At 37.5% G+C, this 14,633-nt stretch overlaps 1 protein-coding gene across 1 annotated transcript in view; it reads right to left on the bottom strand.

Moving 5' to 3' along the window:
* The window catches only part of LOC106957727 (rho GTPase-activating protein 42), a 45,075-nt gene extending 41,488 nt beyond the window's left edge, over positions 1–3,587 (bottom strand). The window contains exons 1-2 of the mRNA XM_015049176.1: positions 3,501–3,587; positions 3,000–3,071 (exon numbers count right to left, since the gene is read on the bottom strand). Of these exons, the coding sequence (XP_014904662.1) occupies positions 3,000–3,071; positions 3,501–3,587 (159 nt within the window). The remainder of the gene's footprint in view (positions 1–2,999; positions 3,072–3,500) is intronic.
* Positions 3,588–14,633: the final 11,046 nt, after the last annotated feature.

Genomic DNA, 14,633 nt, shown 5'->3' with positions numbered 1-14,633 from the left:
TAAGTTTGAGGGGCTTAAGTCCAAAACATTTGGTACCGCCTTGTGTGAAGCAGGCTGTCCCTAATATGTCTCACAGAGCTGCAGTCAATCTGCTGGTACATCACAGCTGTGGAAGGGTTGTGCTTGTGCCTAGGAAGCTAATACACTGGTATACAGCCTCAGAGGGATTACACGCAGGATGCCCAAATATGGCAAATGCTCCCAGACTGTCCAACTGATGTTCTCAGACTTCATCAAGTGCAATAACTGGAAGGGTCAGACGGCCCGAGGATCTCTCCAGATTCTCGGAACCGTGGAAAGTTACTCAGCCGCCCGTGATGTGTGCGTTTCATCTCACTCTAGTTGGGCTAATGTTTAGCGGAGGAAAGACTGCAGGAGGACAGAGCCATTAGGAGGAAGTGGTCGGAGGAAATAAGAGGTAGTGGGAGTAATGAGGGGGGTTGTGGCTTTTAAGAAACCATTTTATAAACACAGAGAGTGAGAGCAATAACACTGAGCATGTTGATGTAGGAGAGAAAGAGACACAAATGGCAGCAAAATGTGGAGTTTCATTTTGGCAGAGGCATGAAGCGGCATTGGTTATTCAGTCTGACCGGGCAGAGAGAGAGAGCGATGATGCTCACACCTCGGTACAGGGAAGAGAAATGGTGTCATTATGCTGCAGGTTGGCCTGTGAAGAGACCAATGAAGTACAGCAGGATGACTATATCTGCAGACCAGTGGCTGTCAAGGCATGTAAAATAAATCAAAATGAGAGACACTGAGAAAGGGAGAGGGAGACGGCCCGACTTTGAGCCCGAGAAGTCCCTCAAAAAGATAAAAGCTATGTTAAGATGTGCAAATGATTCATAGTACAGTATTGAGTTAGTGGTGGAGTAGTTGGAGAGCGGCATGAAAGCTCCAGTTCTTCCATCGTGCTCATGTGTGAACTCACCGAGGGACTGACCACAGACAAGCCGCTGCGCTTTCATATCGTGCCTTTGAGTTGGCCAGAAATGAAAGCGAGGCTTGTAGCAAGAAACCCACACTGTTCTTTAGAGTCAACGCCATCCTTAGCAACATGTCCGCTGTGAATTCAGGATGCCTTCAAGCAACACCGTGCACAAGTCCAACTGATATCAATCATCCAGATCCAATACGTTAGAGAAGACTGCACTACATGTAACAGGATTACAGCAATCCGATTAAAAAGGGGATAAATGCATTAAATGCGTCCTTCCTGCAGGTGTATTGAAGGAGGAAGGAAATACTGCAGAGGTGATTTTTGGAGGTCTTCACATGGCCCAGTTTTATTTTAAGAAAATGAGATATGGGAAGTGTATTTATTTATTTATTTTATCAATAAAAAAATCTACTGATGCCACAATCTGTGAAACATCAGTTCTGTTGCTTTGAATTGCATGGCACCTACATGACATGAACTGGACTAAATGCATTTTTAAATTAGCCAAGTAAAATATAAAACTTTATTCATGTAAAACCTTACAAGACATACTACATGATGCTGTAAAATGCTGTATAGAATAAAACCTGATAATCTGGAGTTATGCATATTTTTCTGACTAATTCTGTATTTACAAACTCCAGAAATAAAAGAACAGATGCCAAGTAAGCTTTCAGACCATCCACCAATACTTTGAGTGTTGAATTTGTGAGGACACATGCAAAAGTTGCGTAAGATGTTATATTTCACACAACATAATTAACCTTTAAAATAGATAAACAGTGGACTCAGCAATATTTATTGATACTAAAATAAGCAATTAAGGTGAAAAAAATACATATAAAAATTAATCAAATACAGTAAAGGAAAAGGGATTCGCATCTAAATCACATCTTCCCCTTATCTTCACAACATCTTATAATTTTGTTGACATACAATAGCTGAACTATAATGATGGCCAGTTAGAATCACTAAAACTAACTTGGATTTTGTGGTTTAAGTATATTGGAAGAACTTTTTGTTTCATATTGGTTGTTCTGCTTTATTTTCATTTCCAGCTCTGTTCATTTTCCCTCTTAATACTCATTATTAGTAAAAAAAAAACAAACAAAAAAAACAATGACAATTTTTCAATGTTATAACAACTAATCAAGAGTCTTTTTTTTTTTTTTTACTTTGAAACCCCAGTTTCCAACCATGCTTTTACTTTGAAAGCCAGTTATCTTGACTTCCTGGAAGAGCTGACAATGAAGCAAGTTAGCGGTAGATTTGTAAAACTAGTTAAAGTTGTGTAGAGTCTTGTTGCAGTATATGTAAATGCCAACCTCTGCCATAACGTTTCAGCTGCTAACCCCGATTAGTAAGAAGGTTATCCATCCAACTACAGGATGGGCTGCAGTGACACTGAACGGTCCTTCAGGACATTTCATATCCCAAGGTGTTCCAAGGCCAGAAGGTACATTAAGTCCCTCCAGAAATACTTGTGGCGCTGTGCCAGGATCTCCTCTCAGTAAATACACCGTAAAATGTACATCTCTGTTGAAGATAAGTGCGACATTACTGTACGTGTTTGGGTTATTCTCCCTTAACAAATGGGCACAGAATTCCACTTATTAATATTTCACTCTAAAACGTTGAATCAATGTTAAAGTTAAAAGAGTGAAAATATTAAACAGATTACTATAAAACTTCTGGCAAAGAGAACAGCAGCTTAGAGACTATAGCAGCCAAAAAAAAATAAATAAATAAATATTGCTTGGGTCAATATGCCACTATTAATTTAATAAACATTAAAAAGTTAACTTTAAAAAACTAGCAGGTGTTAATGCCTTCTAATGTCAAAATAACAAACTGACATCTTTGTCTGTAACCCGTACCAGTCAGATTAATTAGGAAAAGGCCATTTTTCTTGGCAGTGTCACGCTTTGGTTTTAATTAATGATTTACAGACGGTGGGAGAGACGAAGGGGGTTGAAGGGAAAGGGCGAGGGTGTCGGGCCGCATGAAATCTCTGGCGCTGCTTCGTCGCTAATTGCGCACGTAGGGGGTCTCTTACCTTCGCTGCTCCAATTTGCTCCTTCCGAAATTTTTCCAAGGGAGTAATCAAGACATCATCTGCATTCTGAATCTGAAACAGACAAAAATAAAAGAAAACGCTGAGAGAGTGTGTCATCCTGACTGAAAGATGGGATCCGAGTCATCGCAACCCTGCGACTGATTCAAAAAGAAAAAAAAAAAAAAAAAAACATTAGGAAAAATATACCACAAAACCCAATTTAGAAGTCATTCAGTTTTGTCACAGAGGAAATTACGAAAATCCTCCATCTCAAATCAAAACGCTGAGAGGACGCATTAGGTTCAAATACATATGAAGGGTAAGCAATCAGATCCATTAGTGTCTCTTTAACAAGCGACAATACCCAATGTATTACTGTGAGGAACCAAAATGAGTATAGCAGAGATAAGAGGGGGGAAAAAATGCCTTCAACAATGGCCTTAGTAAGTATGAAAAAAGTACCATCTTTATATGAGCTCTGAAGCACCAGGATTGTCAAACCTCGCTGAAATATGACACAGTTGTGCAGATGAGGCAAGCGCAGCCTGCGATGCATTTTAATTTTTGAGGCAGCGCTCGCCTCCACATGTCGGCGACCTCTGGAGTGTCACCACTAGAGAGAAAGGTCTCTCCTGTGGCCCTCTCCCTTTTTATCCCAGACAGAAAGCGATACGGCGAGATATATTGAGCCAATTACAGTTCACGCTCAATCCTCGCGGGTGAGCGGTTCAAAAAGGTGCCATTAAGGTGCTGCTGAATTTCCTACGGATGGGTTTTCATCCGCCAGGATCGGATGACATCAGACTGGTGGAGCCGCTCAACGGCAGCGTCTGTCACAAATGACGTGGTTCTTAAGGTGATTTAAGGTGTGGTTCTGTGTGGTGAGTATGCGTGATAAACTATAGACCCAGGTCTAATACATCCATGATACCAGCACTAATTTAGTGCTGTCAGCTCAGATGGGCTATCAGCTCCTGAGCCGTAAACCACCAGACACAACCGTTGTGTAGATATAGTTTTTGTTTTGAGCCATTAATCTAAATGCACAGACCTTTCACACATACAGTCGATGGCTTCAAGAATGGGATCAAAATCTCTCAAACAAAATCTATTTGCTGCTCTTTTTACAGTGCTTTGAACAAAACTCTGAATTTTGTCACATTTGTCAAGTTGCAACCACAAACAACAATGTAAAGTAAAATTCTTCCCTCGCATGTGTCTTCTGTTGTAGCTTTTTTTGTCACATTTCAATGTTTTGGGTGATGAACCACATCTAGTATCAGACAAAAATGTCATATATTAACAGTTTGAATAAACGTAGCAACTAGTTGTGCAACACTTGGTGGCAACAACTGAATCAAGCATTTGTGATAACTGGCAATGAGTCTTTTACAAATCTGTGGAGGAGTTTTGAATTGTTAAAGGTGGATGAATTAGACTGTTTACCAAGTACTGTTAAACCAAACCTCAGAAACCTTGGTATTAATTTTGATTCTCACATTATTAATATGCCGTTCTCATGGCTTAACCCAAAACATTTTTTTAAATATATTTCTAAGCTTTGAACTCTGGTGTGAAAAGCTGAAATAAACATGAAGATTCATGCTCTTGATATTTTAACAGCCATTTTACTTACTTGAGTCAGAAAAAGGTTGACCACATCCAGTAAGTTCAGGTCTTCATACAACGCCCAGAAGAGACGGCATGTTACTCCTGTTTTAATCTCTATACATCGGCTACTGGCATATTTTAGAATTCATTTTAAAATCTTCCTCTGTCGTTTTAGAGCCCTGCATGGTCAGAGCCTACATCTCTGACCTTCTAGACCTTCTGGTACATCTCTTCTTGCAGTTTGTCACTGAAAGGTTGTTAATGGTTCCTGGAACACATTTTAAGACCAGAAGCGATGAATCCTTTAGAGCGGCGCCGCTCAGATTGCAGAGGGTATAGCCTCCATCTTTGCAGTGTCTTGATTATGTTCATTTATTTTAAGAGGCAGCTGAATACTCATTTGTTTAGACAAATATTATTCATGCCGTTTTATATTTAATGTTTTTATCTCCTTGTGTTTTTAATGCTAGTTTGTATCGCAAAGCACTTTATTGTTTCTGACCTGTGACAGTGCTACATATTTAAAGTTTACCTGATTATTTTATTGTGTTAAGAATTTGAACACAATTAATCATATCTTGTTTTTGCATGCAAGTCTTCTGGCTGGAACCTTTGTTTTTAAAATGCTTGTCGTACATCTGCAAATCTGACGCATAAGCGGCATTTGCAACAGAGATGAACGTCAAAACTGCTATTCTTGGTCTGGTGGGGATGACTTTTTGTTTCGAAAATCATTCGGATGGAACGCTGGAAAATATTATTGTTGTGTGCAAGTTATGCAAACAGGAGTTAGCCTATAATTGAAGTTATTCAAGCCTAAAATGGAATCTCAGTGCAAAACATGTTGCAGCACGCACAACGTTAATTTCAGCATCAACGTTTCTAAGAAGGTTCAAAGAAGTTCCATGAATGACCAGGGGTTCCAGAAACTCTTCAAAGCTGAATGGGTTTCATAGAACTTTGCACGAGTCTGATGGTTGAAAACATAACAGATTAAAACCAAGAAATGTCTTTGTTGTTGAGCTCACGTGTGTATTTATTCAATAATTTAGCAGCAAAATGGGTTTTTAGATTGAAGATGTTGCTTATTTTGTCGATATATAGTTTTCAATTAAAATGAGGTTAATCTGACAAAAAATATTATTCAAGACCCACTTCTATTACTAACTCTTTAATGTCTGTGCCACTTAAAAAGTCCAAGGGTGCTTAAACTTAACTGAGACAAGTGAGGTCTTCAGTGCTTCAGGTGTGGGTTCTTTTCTGACCCCTTCATATATCATGGATGCCTAACTGGAGTAAGTTTGGTTGGTTGACCAAACTTACTCACGTTTCTCGGTTTCTCCACAGAATATGATCTACTAGCAGGTGGACTCTGTTTGACAATTAGGCTAATTTGTTGCAATTTGTATTTTGACTTAGTTTTGCTTAGACAGAATTTTAGCTGCATTGTGTTTGTCTATTGGAAAAATGTTAAACACACTGAAGTTATAGTTGTAACAGCAAACAGTTTCATAAGATGAGAAGACTTTTGCAACAGTATATGCAATTTTATGGACTGCTGTAAGATCCCACTGTGCTTGTAAATGTCTAGCTTTGCTGTGACGCCGCAGATTGAGGGTTTTTTTCTCAGATTAAGTAAGTTGCACTGTATCGCAATTCAAGTGCGGATCACCTTCTTACCGATTCTGTTCTGACACGTCAGACAAGCGGTGAACATTTGATTTGTGTGGATGTCGTAAAGGTGGGCAGGCTGGTCAAACTGTGACTGCCAGACCACTGGGAGAGTCTCAGAAATGTCAAGGACAAACTATGAAGTGGCAGCAGGCGGATGGGGGATGTGCTGGAACAAGTCTGCATGTGGAGGGCTCACCACAGCTCTCCTGGTGTTGCTTAGCAAGCTGGAACTTGATAATTTTGTTGATGAAGATGGATATGTGCGGCTCTGTCTGGGATCATGATGATCTTAAAGCATAACCCTGTCAAGTATCTTGAGATTTGACATTTTTTACTGGAAGGTAGAAAGTAATTTACTCTATGATAGAAAGTAACGTGGAGTAAGATTTGCCGGTGTAATGTCGCCTACAACAATTTAAGTTTAAGTTTCAGTAGTTTGCGACTAAGTGAGCGATGCTGAAAAAATGTGTTTATCTCAAATTCTTCATAACATCGTAAACATGAAAAATATATTGTGTTATAATCAAACATAGAATCAAAAGATAAAGACCCAGTTTGCCAGACTTCACTGAAACTCTTCAACAAGATGGGATAGTGATGGTAGGACAGTGAAATTATCCAGTTTAAATAACGTTTATGTCAGTTTTCAGAATTAACGACTTTATTGATACTAGAACAAATATTTCTTCACTCAAGACAACATAACCCAGAACCAGCTATGCTCAGCATTCAGACTTTGACAAGAAATTCTTCACAAACTCAATATAGATTGGCCATTTTTATACTGTGTTATTAGACATCAGATTGTTTTCCTGTTTTGTTTGAATAATCAATACTGCAAAATTAAAGTATTGATTTTACTTTAATCATTTAGGGCTGTGAAAAATGGATGGATGTATATAAATAATTGATCTTAACCCAAAAATGAACATTACATTTGACATCTTGTCACTTAACCCAATTTCTAGGTCGTGAACCCAACACTGTTTACTTGTTCAAACCTCTAAAGCGATTCTGTTGTGTTAAATAAAGGGTTTTACATATTACCCAGGCAGATAGCGCCATTTTATATCACCATCAAGAAACTGTGCTTTCTTCAGTTGTTATGAAAATGATGTATATATGAAAAATATTTTAAAAGGAATTTGACTTTGCAGCCGTATTTGATGCCTTGAAATGGGCTCTGCTCACCATTTCCGACCCCCCAATGATTCATCACAATGATTCTCCATGGCGTCCATTGATACACTTTACAACCATTCTCAGCTCAGCAGTTCCACCAGGTGTTGGCTAATTGCTGCTGCCGCTAGTCGGGTGGAGCTGAGTGAAGGAGGCACATGCAAAGGGTTGCTCTGTGGGGCGGAAACTCAGCTGGGGGCTGAAGCTTCAATGCGGTTGGTAAATAGGCGCCGCAATTTATGAGCAAGCGCTAAGGCATCACGAATGGCTGCCATGATGGGAGATATGCATGAAAGAATCAAAGCAACACTCCAACATGAAATAAAGCTCAATAAAATTGACTTTGCATAATACTCCTCCCCTTTAAGTTACCTCAGGACTGGAACGGCCCACATCTGACCCAGGAACTGGTTGTTTTTACCTTAACGTAATAAATATTCATATATGTTTCACATAAACAAAAGAGAAATCCTGCCAGAAGAATACGTAATGTAAACATCAGATGAAAAGACTTTAGCAACTAGTGTATTCTGTTTTTATTTATTATATATCAAATAATAATCAAAATAAATGTGTTTCTAATGGGGAGAATTGCCCAGAAAAGATTCACAGCATTTTCCAAGGCAGAAAGAGAGATAACTGCAAAACAAATCTATAAACCACGAGATTTCACACTTGGATTGACACTCTGCTCTCAGCTCCCACTGTACAAGATTACATTTTTAGATGAAACCCACAATTTAATCACTACAAGATCATACATTTGGTTTAACTAGTGAGGGTTTTATGATGTACAAGTAAAATACCCATGATACCATTTTCTCTTTAAATTTATTAATTCATTTTTCTCCTAATCAGCTGCTTTTAAGAAATTTGAGTAGATGTTTCCGTGCAGCCACTCCCATCCTGTGTGAGCCATTAGTAAATGAGGCGGTGCTCATGCAAGGTAAAATCAAGGCAAAGTGACACTCTGCAACAGCGCAAACGTAGAGCAGGTCATCTAATCTAGATACATTAATCCCCCAGTCATGTAGAAATTGTATTATTTGGTGTGTCAACAGCAATGCTTAATATTACCCTGCCATTATATTATTTCCTTTGTCTTATCTCTAATGCTTTTAGTTTAATTGAAACAGTGCATTATCCTGCTTCAAATGTAGATTTCCAAAATTAAAACACTGAAACTGTTATACACAAAGCACTCTAATCTAACATTCAATAAAGTTTATAAAAATGTCTTCTACTAGGATTGGTTTCTAAATATACGTTGACTTGGGATTTCTTTGACACGAAGATTTAATTTCAAAAATAATTATTAGAAACCAGCGCATGATATAATGTGGGTTCAACAGTAATTGGTATGGAAAGATTTGAATTTGAGATAGTAATCGCCACACTTTGACATACATATATTTATACATGAAAGCAGCCGACTTATTCAAGACTCAATGGATTACTTTCGGGCTGGAACTGCGCCCACTGCCCTCAGCAACAACCCCTCACAACAGGATTAAATCCATATGAGCCAGCTCCGTGTGATGCTTGAAAGGATGCAGTAGCACTAAGCAATTTCATTACCAGATAGAGGGAGGTGGGGAGAGATGTCAACGCGCCACGTTTTCGCTGCTTCCGTTTGTCCAAAGCCTAAATATCAAAAGTGTAACTCTGAGGTTAATTTAGCAGAGGAAGATTAAAAAGCCACCAAGGCCACAACATATTAAAACGCTTAAAGAGAGCTAGAATTTAGAAAAGTGCTTTAGGAATGCTACTGGCCCGATTTGGAGCAGTCGTAAAAAGACAGCGGCCTTGAGGTGATTATATCAAATGCAGTTGGATTTGAGCCATAAGTACAGAAAAAAAAAAATAAAATAAAATAAATAAAATCAGGCATGCTGTTTTTCTCACTGGCTTCAATTCTGTGATTAGTGTCAGTCACCTTTTGGGTAATGTGCATTTTTCTGTGCAAATGTGCCAGATGTTCAGCACCCTGAATAACAGGAAGTGTAAATTACTAATCAAAAATTCCCAGGCATGACATTAAATAGTATATTACATTTTTTTGTTGTTGTTGAATTTGTTTTATAGGATGGAACCCACAAATGTGCCAGTAGTTATTTTCTTAACACAACCATTACTTGACATATTTGTCTCCTAAATCAATGCACTGATATCAGAACTGATATTTCTAAAATTGTGTGGCATTAAGATGGTGCAAAAATGTTGGATTAGTTTTAAAAGGTCTTTATAAATCTTTGCCAAGGTTTCCAATAAGTTTTCCTGTCTCTGTAAACAGTTTTATCAAAGCTTTACTTTATAGAAACACAGCATTAAAGCCAAGTTGGTCACCCTACCATTAAAAAAAACAAAAAAAAAAACGTTTATTTGTTCTGCTCTTGCAAGTTCAAATCTGCAAAGCAGGAATATTTAGTAATTGTATCTGACAATGAAACTGACAGAACCGTAACGCCTTAAGAAAAAATATTAAAATATTAAAAAAGCATTTTAAAAGTGATTTATAGGAGAGACTCAGTTTCAGATATATTGCCTCGTTTGCAGGATGCAGTCAGCTCAGTGAAAACATGTGTAAGATACATAGGCTTTTGGCCAAGTATTGATTTGCTGCTCAGTCTGGTGGTCTAGCAGAAGGAGGGCAGATGAGAATAAAGGGATGAAGATCTTCGAGGTGACAAAACTCCAACACTGTGAACAAGAGATGCTTCTAAAACTTCTAAACAGTATGAGTCACATGTTCAGCAAACTGGGCAGTGAAAATCAGCCTCTGCACTTTTTTTTCCTAGTCGTTTTGAAAAGTCTTACAAAAGATGAAGCTTCAGTTTCGTTGCCTAATGAGGTCCCTCGTTGATAAATATCAATTTAATGTTTCACCCATTGTTAGAGGTGATTATTTTTTTTTGCTACATTAAATCCTCATCCTGGTTTAGCTGTCATGTCTGAATGATCAGGCAGAACCTATACGGCTGAAATGAAACCGAATTAAATTTGCAGTTCTTTTCAATTTATTAAGTGTGAAATTCACCAGCTGTTTTTCTTCAAGTGTTGCTAAAGAAATGTTAATAGGTGCTGCTGGAACGTCTTCTGAGTGAAAATGAGAACATATTGAAATCATTTCTTCACATGAAAAAGGCTGTGGGAGCAAGGTGTCAGAGCTTCTATGTTAGTGCTGTAAAACAGCTGACAAAAGCCAGGAGCCACAAATGAAAATACCAGCAACAGCCAAAGTTATAACCATGGCAACGGCCGGAACAAACTAAATGAATTAGCCCAACTCATTAAAGAAGGTAGCAAAACCACGAGACCTAAGGGAGTTAAGCAAAAAAAAAAAAAAAAATCTCGTCTTGAGCTTCATGATAGAATAAAAAATAAATTCTGCCACCTTAGCTTGTAATTTATGGTGTGTGTAAAGCAAGGACAGTACGTGTTAAACAGGCCCGTGTTGGTATTCAGCACATACTAAGAATGCAGCACAAATTAATATGATTTACTGTAATTTTTGTGAAACACAGTAAAATTGCACAGGTAATAAATATTAAACACACTTATTAAATTGTATTAAAACTTTTCCTTCGCTGGCAAGGATACCATCAAAATGTCTCCTGTCTGGGGAAACTATTTCATGCACTGCTAAAGTGTGATCCAATGTGTGATTCTGAAGCATTTTTCAACTCAAACTGTCTTTGAACCTTGAAAGTCCTGGCTGCCTCCTTTATGTGATCCAATCTTCAGTTTACTCCATTGATTTTCAGTTGAAGTAAAGTCATGTGATTGCACCATCCGAGGAGCTTTTTTTATTTATTTTTCTCTCTCTCTAAAACCAAGAGTTTCCCTAACTGTGCTTTTGGGATATTAAGAGTGTCCAAGTACATTTCACCATCCAGTATTCGTCCAGTTAAATAAAGTCCAGCAGTAGTGTGTGCTGAAAAGCCGTGATGTTCTCACCTGCAAACTTCACTGTTGGCAGGGTGTTTTTGGGGGCGATTCTTTCCTTCTCCTGCTTATTTTCTTCTTTTCCAGGGCTTTCAAAAGCACACCCTTAGTGGGTTTTCAAAACAACTATTCTGATTGCTCTTTATTATTACTCCATCAAGAATGTTGCAAGGAGAGTCATGTCTGATTTATGGGGAATTTATGTGGCCCTAAAGATGCTCACTGGAACATTCAACCGTTTTGAAATATGTCTGTAACTTGTGCCTTTTTTTTTTTTGCAGGAAAAAAGGTCCAAAGATCTTGAGGGAACATTTTGCTCTTACTATAAAACCCTTTTGTAAACCAGTCAACTAGGATTTAACTAATTAACATTCATTTATACTGATAAAAATCAGGAGAGATTTCCATTAAATGAATGAATCCCATTAATAAGCTTTTTTTTGTTTCGCTCATCATCTCCGTCGTGTGTTTAATGTTAATTTCTAATTTTATTCATATTTATCACACATACCCTAATTTATGAACTTTTTATTTTAAGGACTTTCCTGTAATTTTTTACATTTGTACATTACTTGGGTTGTTACTGACACCTTATGTGAATATACTGTTAATAATCAAATTAATAAGCTATTTAATGAAAAAAGATGCTGATGTGTTCAATAAATATTTCTCCCACAGTATATGTGTGTGTGTGTGTGTGTGTAAAGCAGAAAGTAACGGCCCATTCCCCAGACTAAGTCGTTTCTGCTGCACAACTGTCACCTGCAGCAAGCTGAGAAGTTGTCATTCTATGAAATGTAAACTAACCTTCTGCAGGTGAAAATGTACAACAGCGTGTTGGCAGATGTGACATAATTGCCCTTCATGTTTTATCAAACTGTAAGGTGTTGAGTAAAGTTGCTGGTTTATGGATCCCAGGGGGAATTTTCTCTGTTTGTTGTAAGTACAGTTACGTCGCCTGTGATAAAATGTAATGAGGTGCAAAAAGTCAAAGCATGAATGCGTTTTCACACCAGGAGTTAGAGTTACCAAAAATAATCTTTATAACAGTGGTGAAACAATAAGTCTTATTTGTATTTGAGTCTTTAACGGAAGGGTGACACAATACCCAGCAAAAACAACTTGCTAACATATTGACTGCAATCCTTTATAATGCTTTCCATGCCAGTGCAACAAAGCCATCTGTTTTAACATTTTAGTGTGGAAGTGGTGCCTGCTATTATTCTGAAGCAAAATTAGTAGCCAACTGCATCATTTAAAACAGACTGAAAGCACCCTTCAAAAGTAGCAGCACCTCTTATGAAGATATGTAGCCAGGCTATGTTTGTACAATTATCTCATATTAAAAGGAATTAAGAGAATTAAGAAAACACAATTTTTCCCTTCAATTTTTACCTAACTAGGTTTACCAGAGTGTCAGGGTAGTCCAGTTTGTCTTCTATGAATTTATGTTTTCTTGAGTGTGTGACAGAGGTCCATTTCTCTAAGCTGCTCTTCAAAGTGAGAAAGACAAGAAAACATGCCATTCATGTAACAAAACTGTCTTCAAAATGGGGTAGACAAGAGAAAACAGCATTTAAAGGAGACATCTTTTGAAGAGATTAAATGACTTCCTTTTTCTCTGGGGTACAAATAAGGTGTGACAAGAGGACCGTTTCTTCTAGCCATTCTTTAAACTGGAAAGACAAGGGAACATTTCATTCAGGTCGTTTAGTTCTGTGTTGATCTAACAGCAAATGACTACAAGAAATTAGATGCTCACATAAAGTTTCTCAAATCTACATTCAGAGCAACAATTAGGGTTTAAAATATCCGGAACTGCTCTTCGCATCTATAGGTCACAATGTTTCCGTGGAAACAATCTATTTGATTTTGCCACCTGTGCAAATAATAAGAGAGTGCTGTGGAAAAAAAAAAAAAAAAACAATTACAAGAAACTGACAACTTTGTGTCTTTGTGACAATTTAATCCCAAAAGCGAAAGCAAAGCATTTACCCACTTTTCCTACATTCATTACATAGTTTTTACATTAAAAACAAAGCTTGGCTGTAGGTAGAGACATTTAGCTAATTCTGAGCGAGCTAATGGGGTTTTTAAAGTGAGAATAAACATCATTTATTGGGATTAAACTCAAACTATAAATATATCTACATTTCAATCCCACCTTCGTCATCAACAAACAGGTTTCAAACCCGTCTTCAGACCACGTGAGAGAGCTTTCCATTAAACGTGACCTCTTCTAACTGAAGTGACACATTACAAGACAAAAGCATTAAGACAGATCAGCTCCAAGGAGAGGAATTACTTTGGATTTTTATATCCAAAAAAAAAAAAAGTCACTTTTTTTTGTTTGCCTCTATGCAATTTGACCATGCATCTGGGACATATCAGTTAGTTTTGTTGAAAGTAAATATGTGAATCACAAAATGTTTTGGATTTTTTTTCCCCAAACTCTTCACCACTTTCTTATAAAGTCTGCAAAACAACCTGTTAGATCCATAAATCCAATGTATAAACTTTGCTCTTGGAGGGAAAATCAATGCCTGCATTGTGTTTCACAGCAGATATTTCCAAACTGGACTTAGTCGATCGATGTAGTGTTTGTACAAATGCTCAGTTCCTTTTTCCTCAGAAGAAGTGGTGTATCACAGTAAGAACTGGGGGCAAAGTGAACATAATTAAGTGGAAGTGAAAATTGCCTGAACTTGGAGGAAATTGTGCAGATCTTTTTTTGTTTCTGAGATGACCCTGGGAGAGCTAATTAAAAAGTAAAAGTCTGACTAACTCCATCAATGTTCAGTTAGAATTGAAAAAATAAAGTGGCCTCCTATTGACTCTTAAAAACAAAAATCAAGAAGGTAATTAAAAGTTACAATTTCTTCTCTTCGTATGAAAAGGTTTCTTTTGTAGATACAGTATTGTTCTTTTTGTCACATTTGCTTTTGTTTCACGTCATCAAAAACAAACTAAACAGCTTTCCAAACCAACATAGACAAAAACAACTGGATTTGTTATCATTTGGCAGAAGCATGTGCCATGTTTGTGGGTAGCTGTCAATAAGTCTTTCCCATCACTGTGAAGGAAATTTGGCCCATTTTCTTTGCAGAAGTGTTTTAATTCAGTCTTCCAGCATAAATAAGCCTGTTTAAGGTCATTTCACAGCAGCTGGATTAAAGACTTTGATTCATCAACTCCAAAGCCTTCATTTAGTTTTGAAGGTTCAGG

The sequence above is a fragment of the Poecilia latipinna genome, unplaced genomic scaffold (assembly GCF_001443285.1).
Source record: "Poecilia latipinna isolate Pla-1442-1.1 unplaced genomic scaffold, P_latipinna-1.0 Scaffold930, whole genome shotgun sequence".
NCBI classification, from domain to species: Eukaryota; Metazoa; Chordata; class Actinopteri; order Cyprinodontiformes; family Poeciliidae; genus Poecilia; species Poecilia latipinna.
The sequence above is the reverse complement of the archived record's forward strand: the minus strand, read 5'-3'. Positions and strand labels throughout refer to the sequence as shown.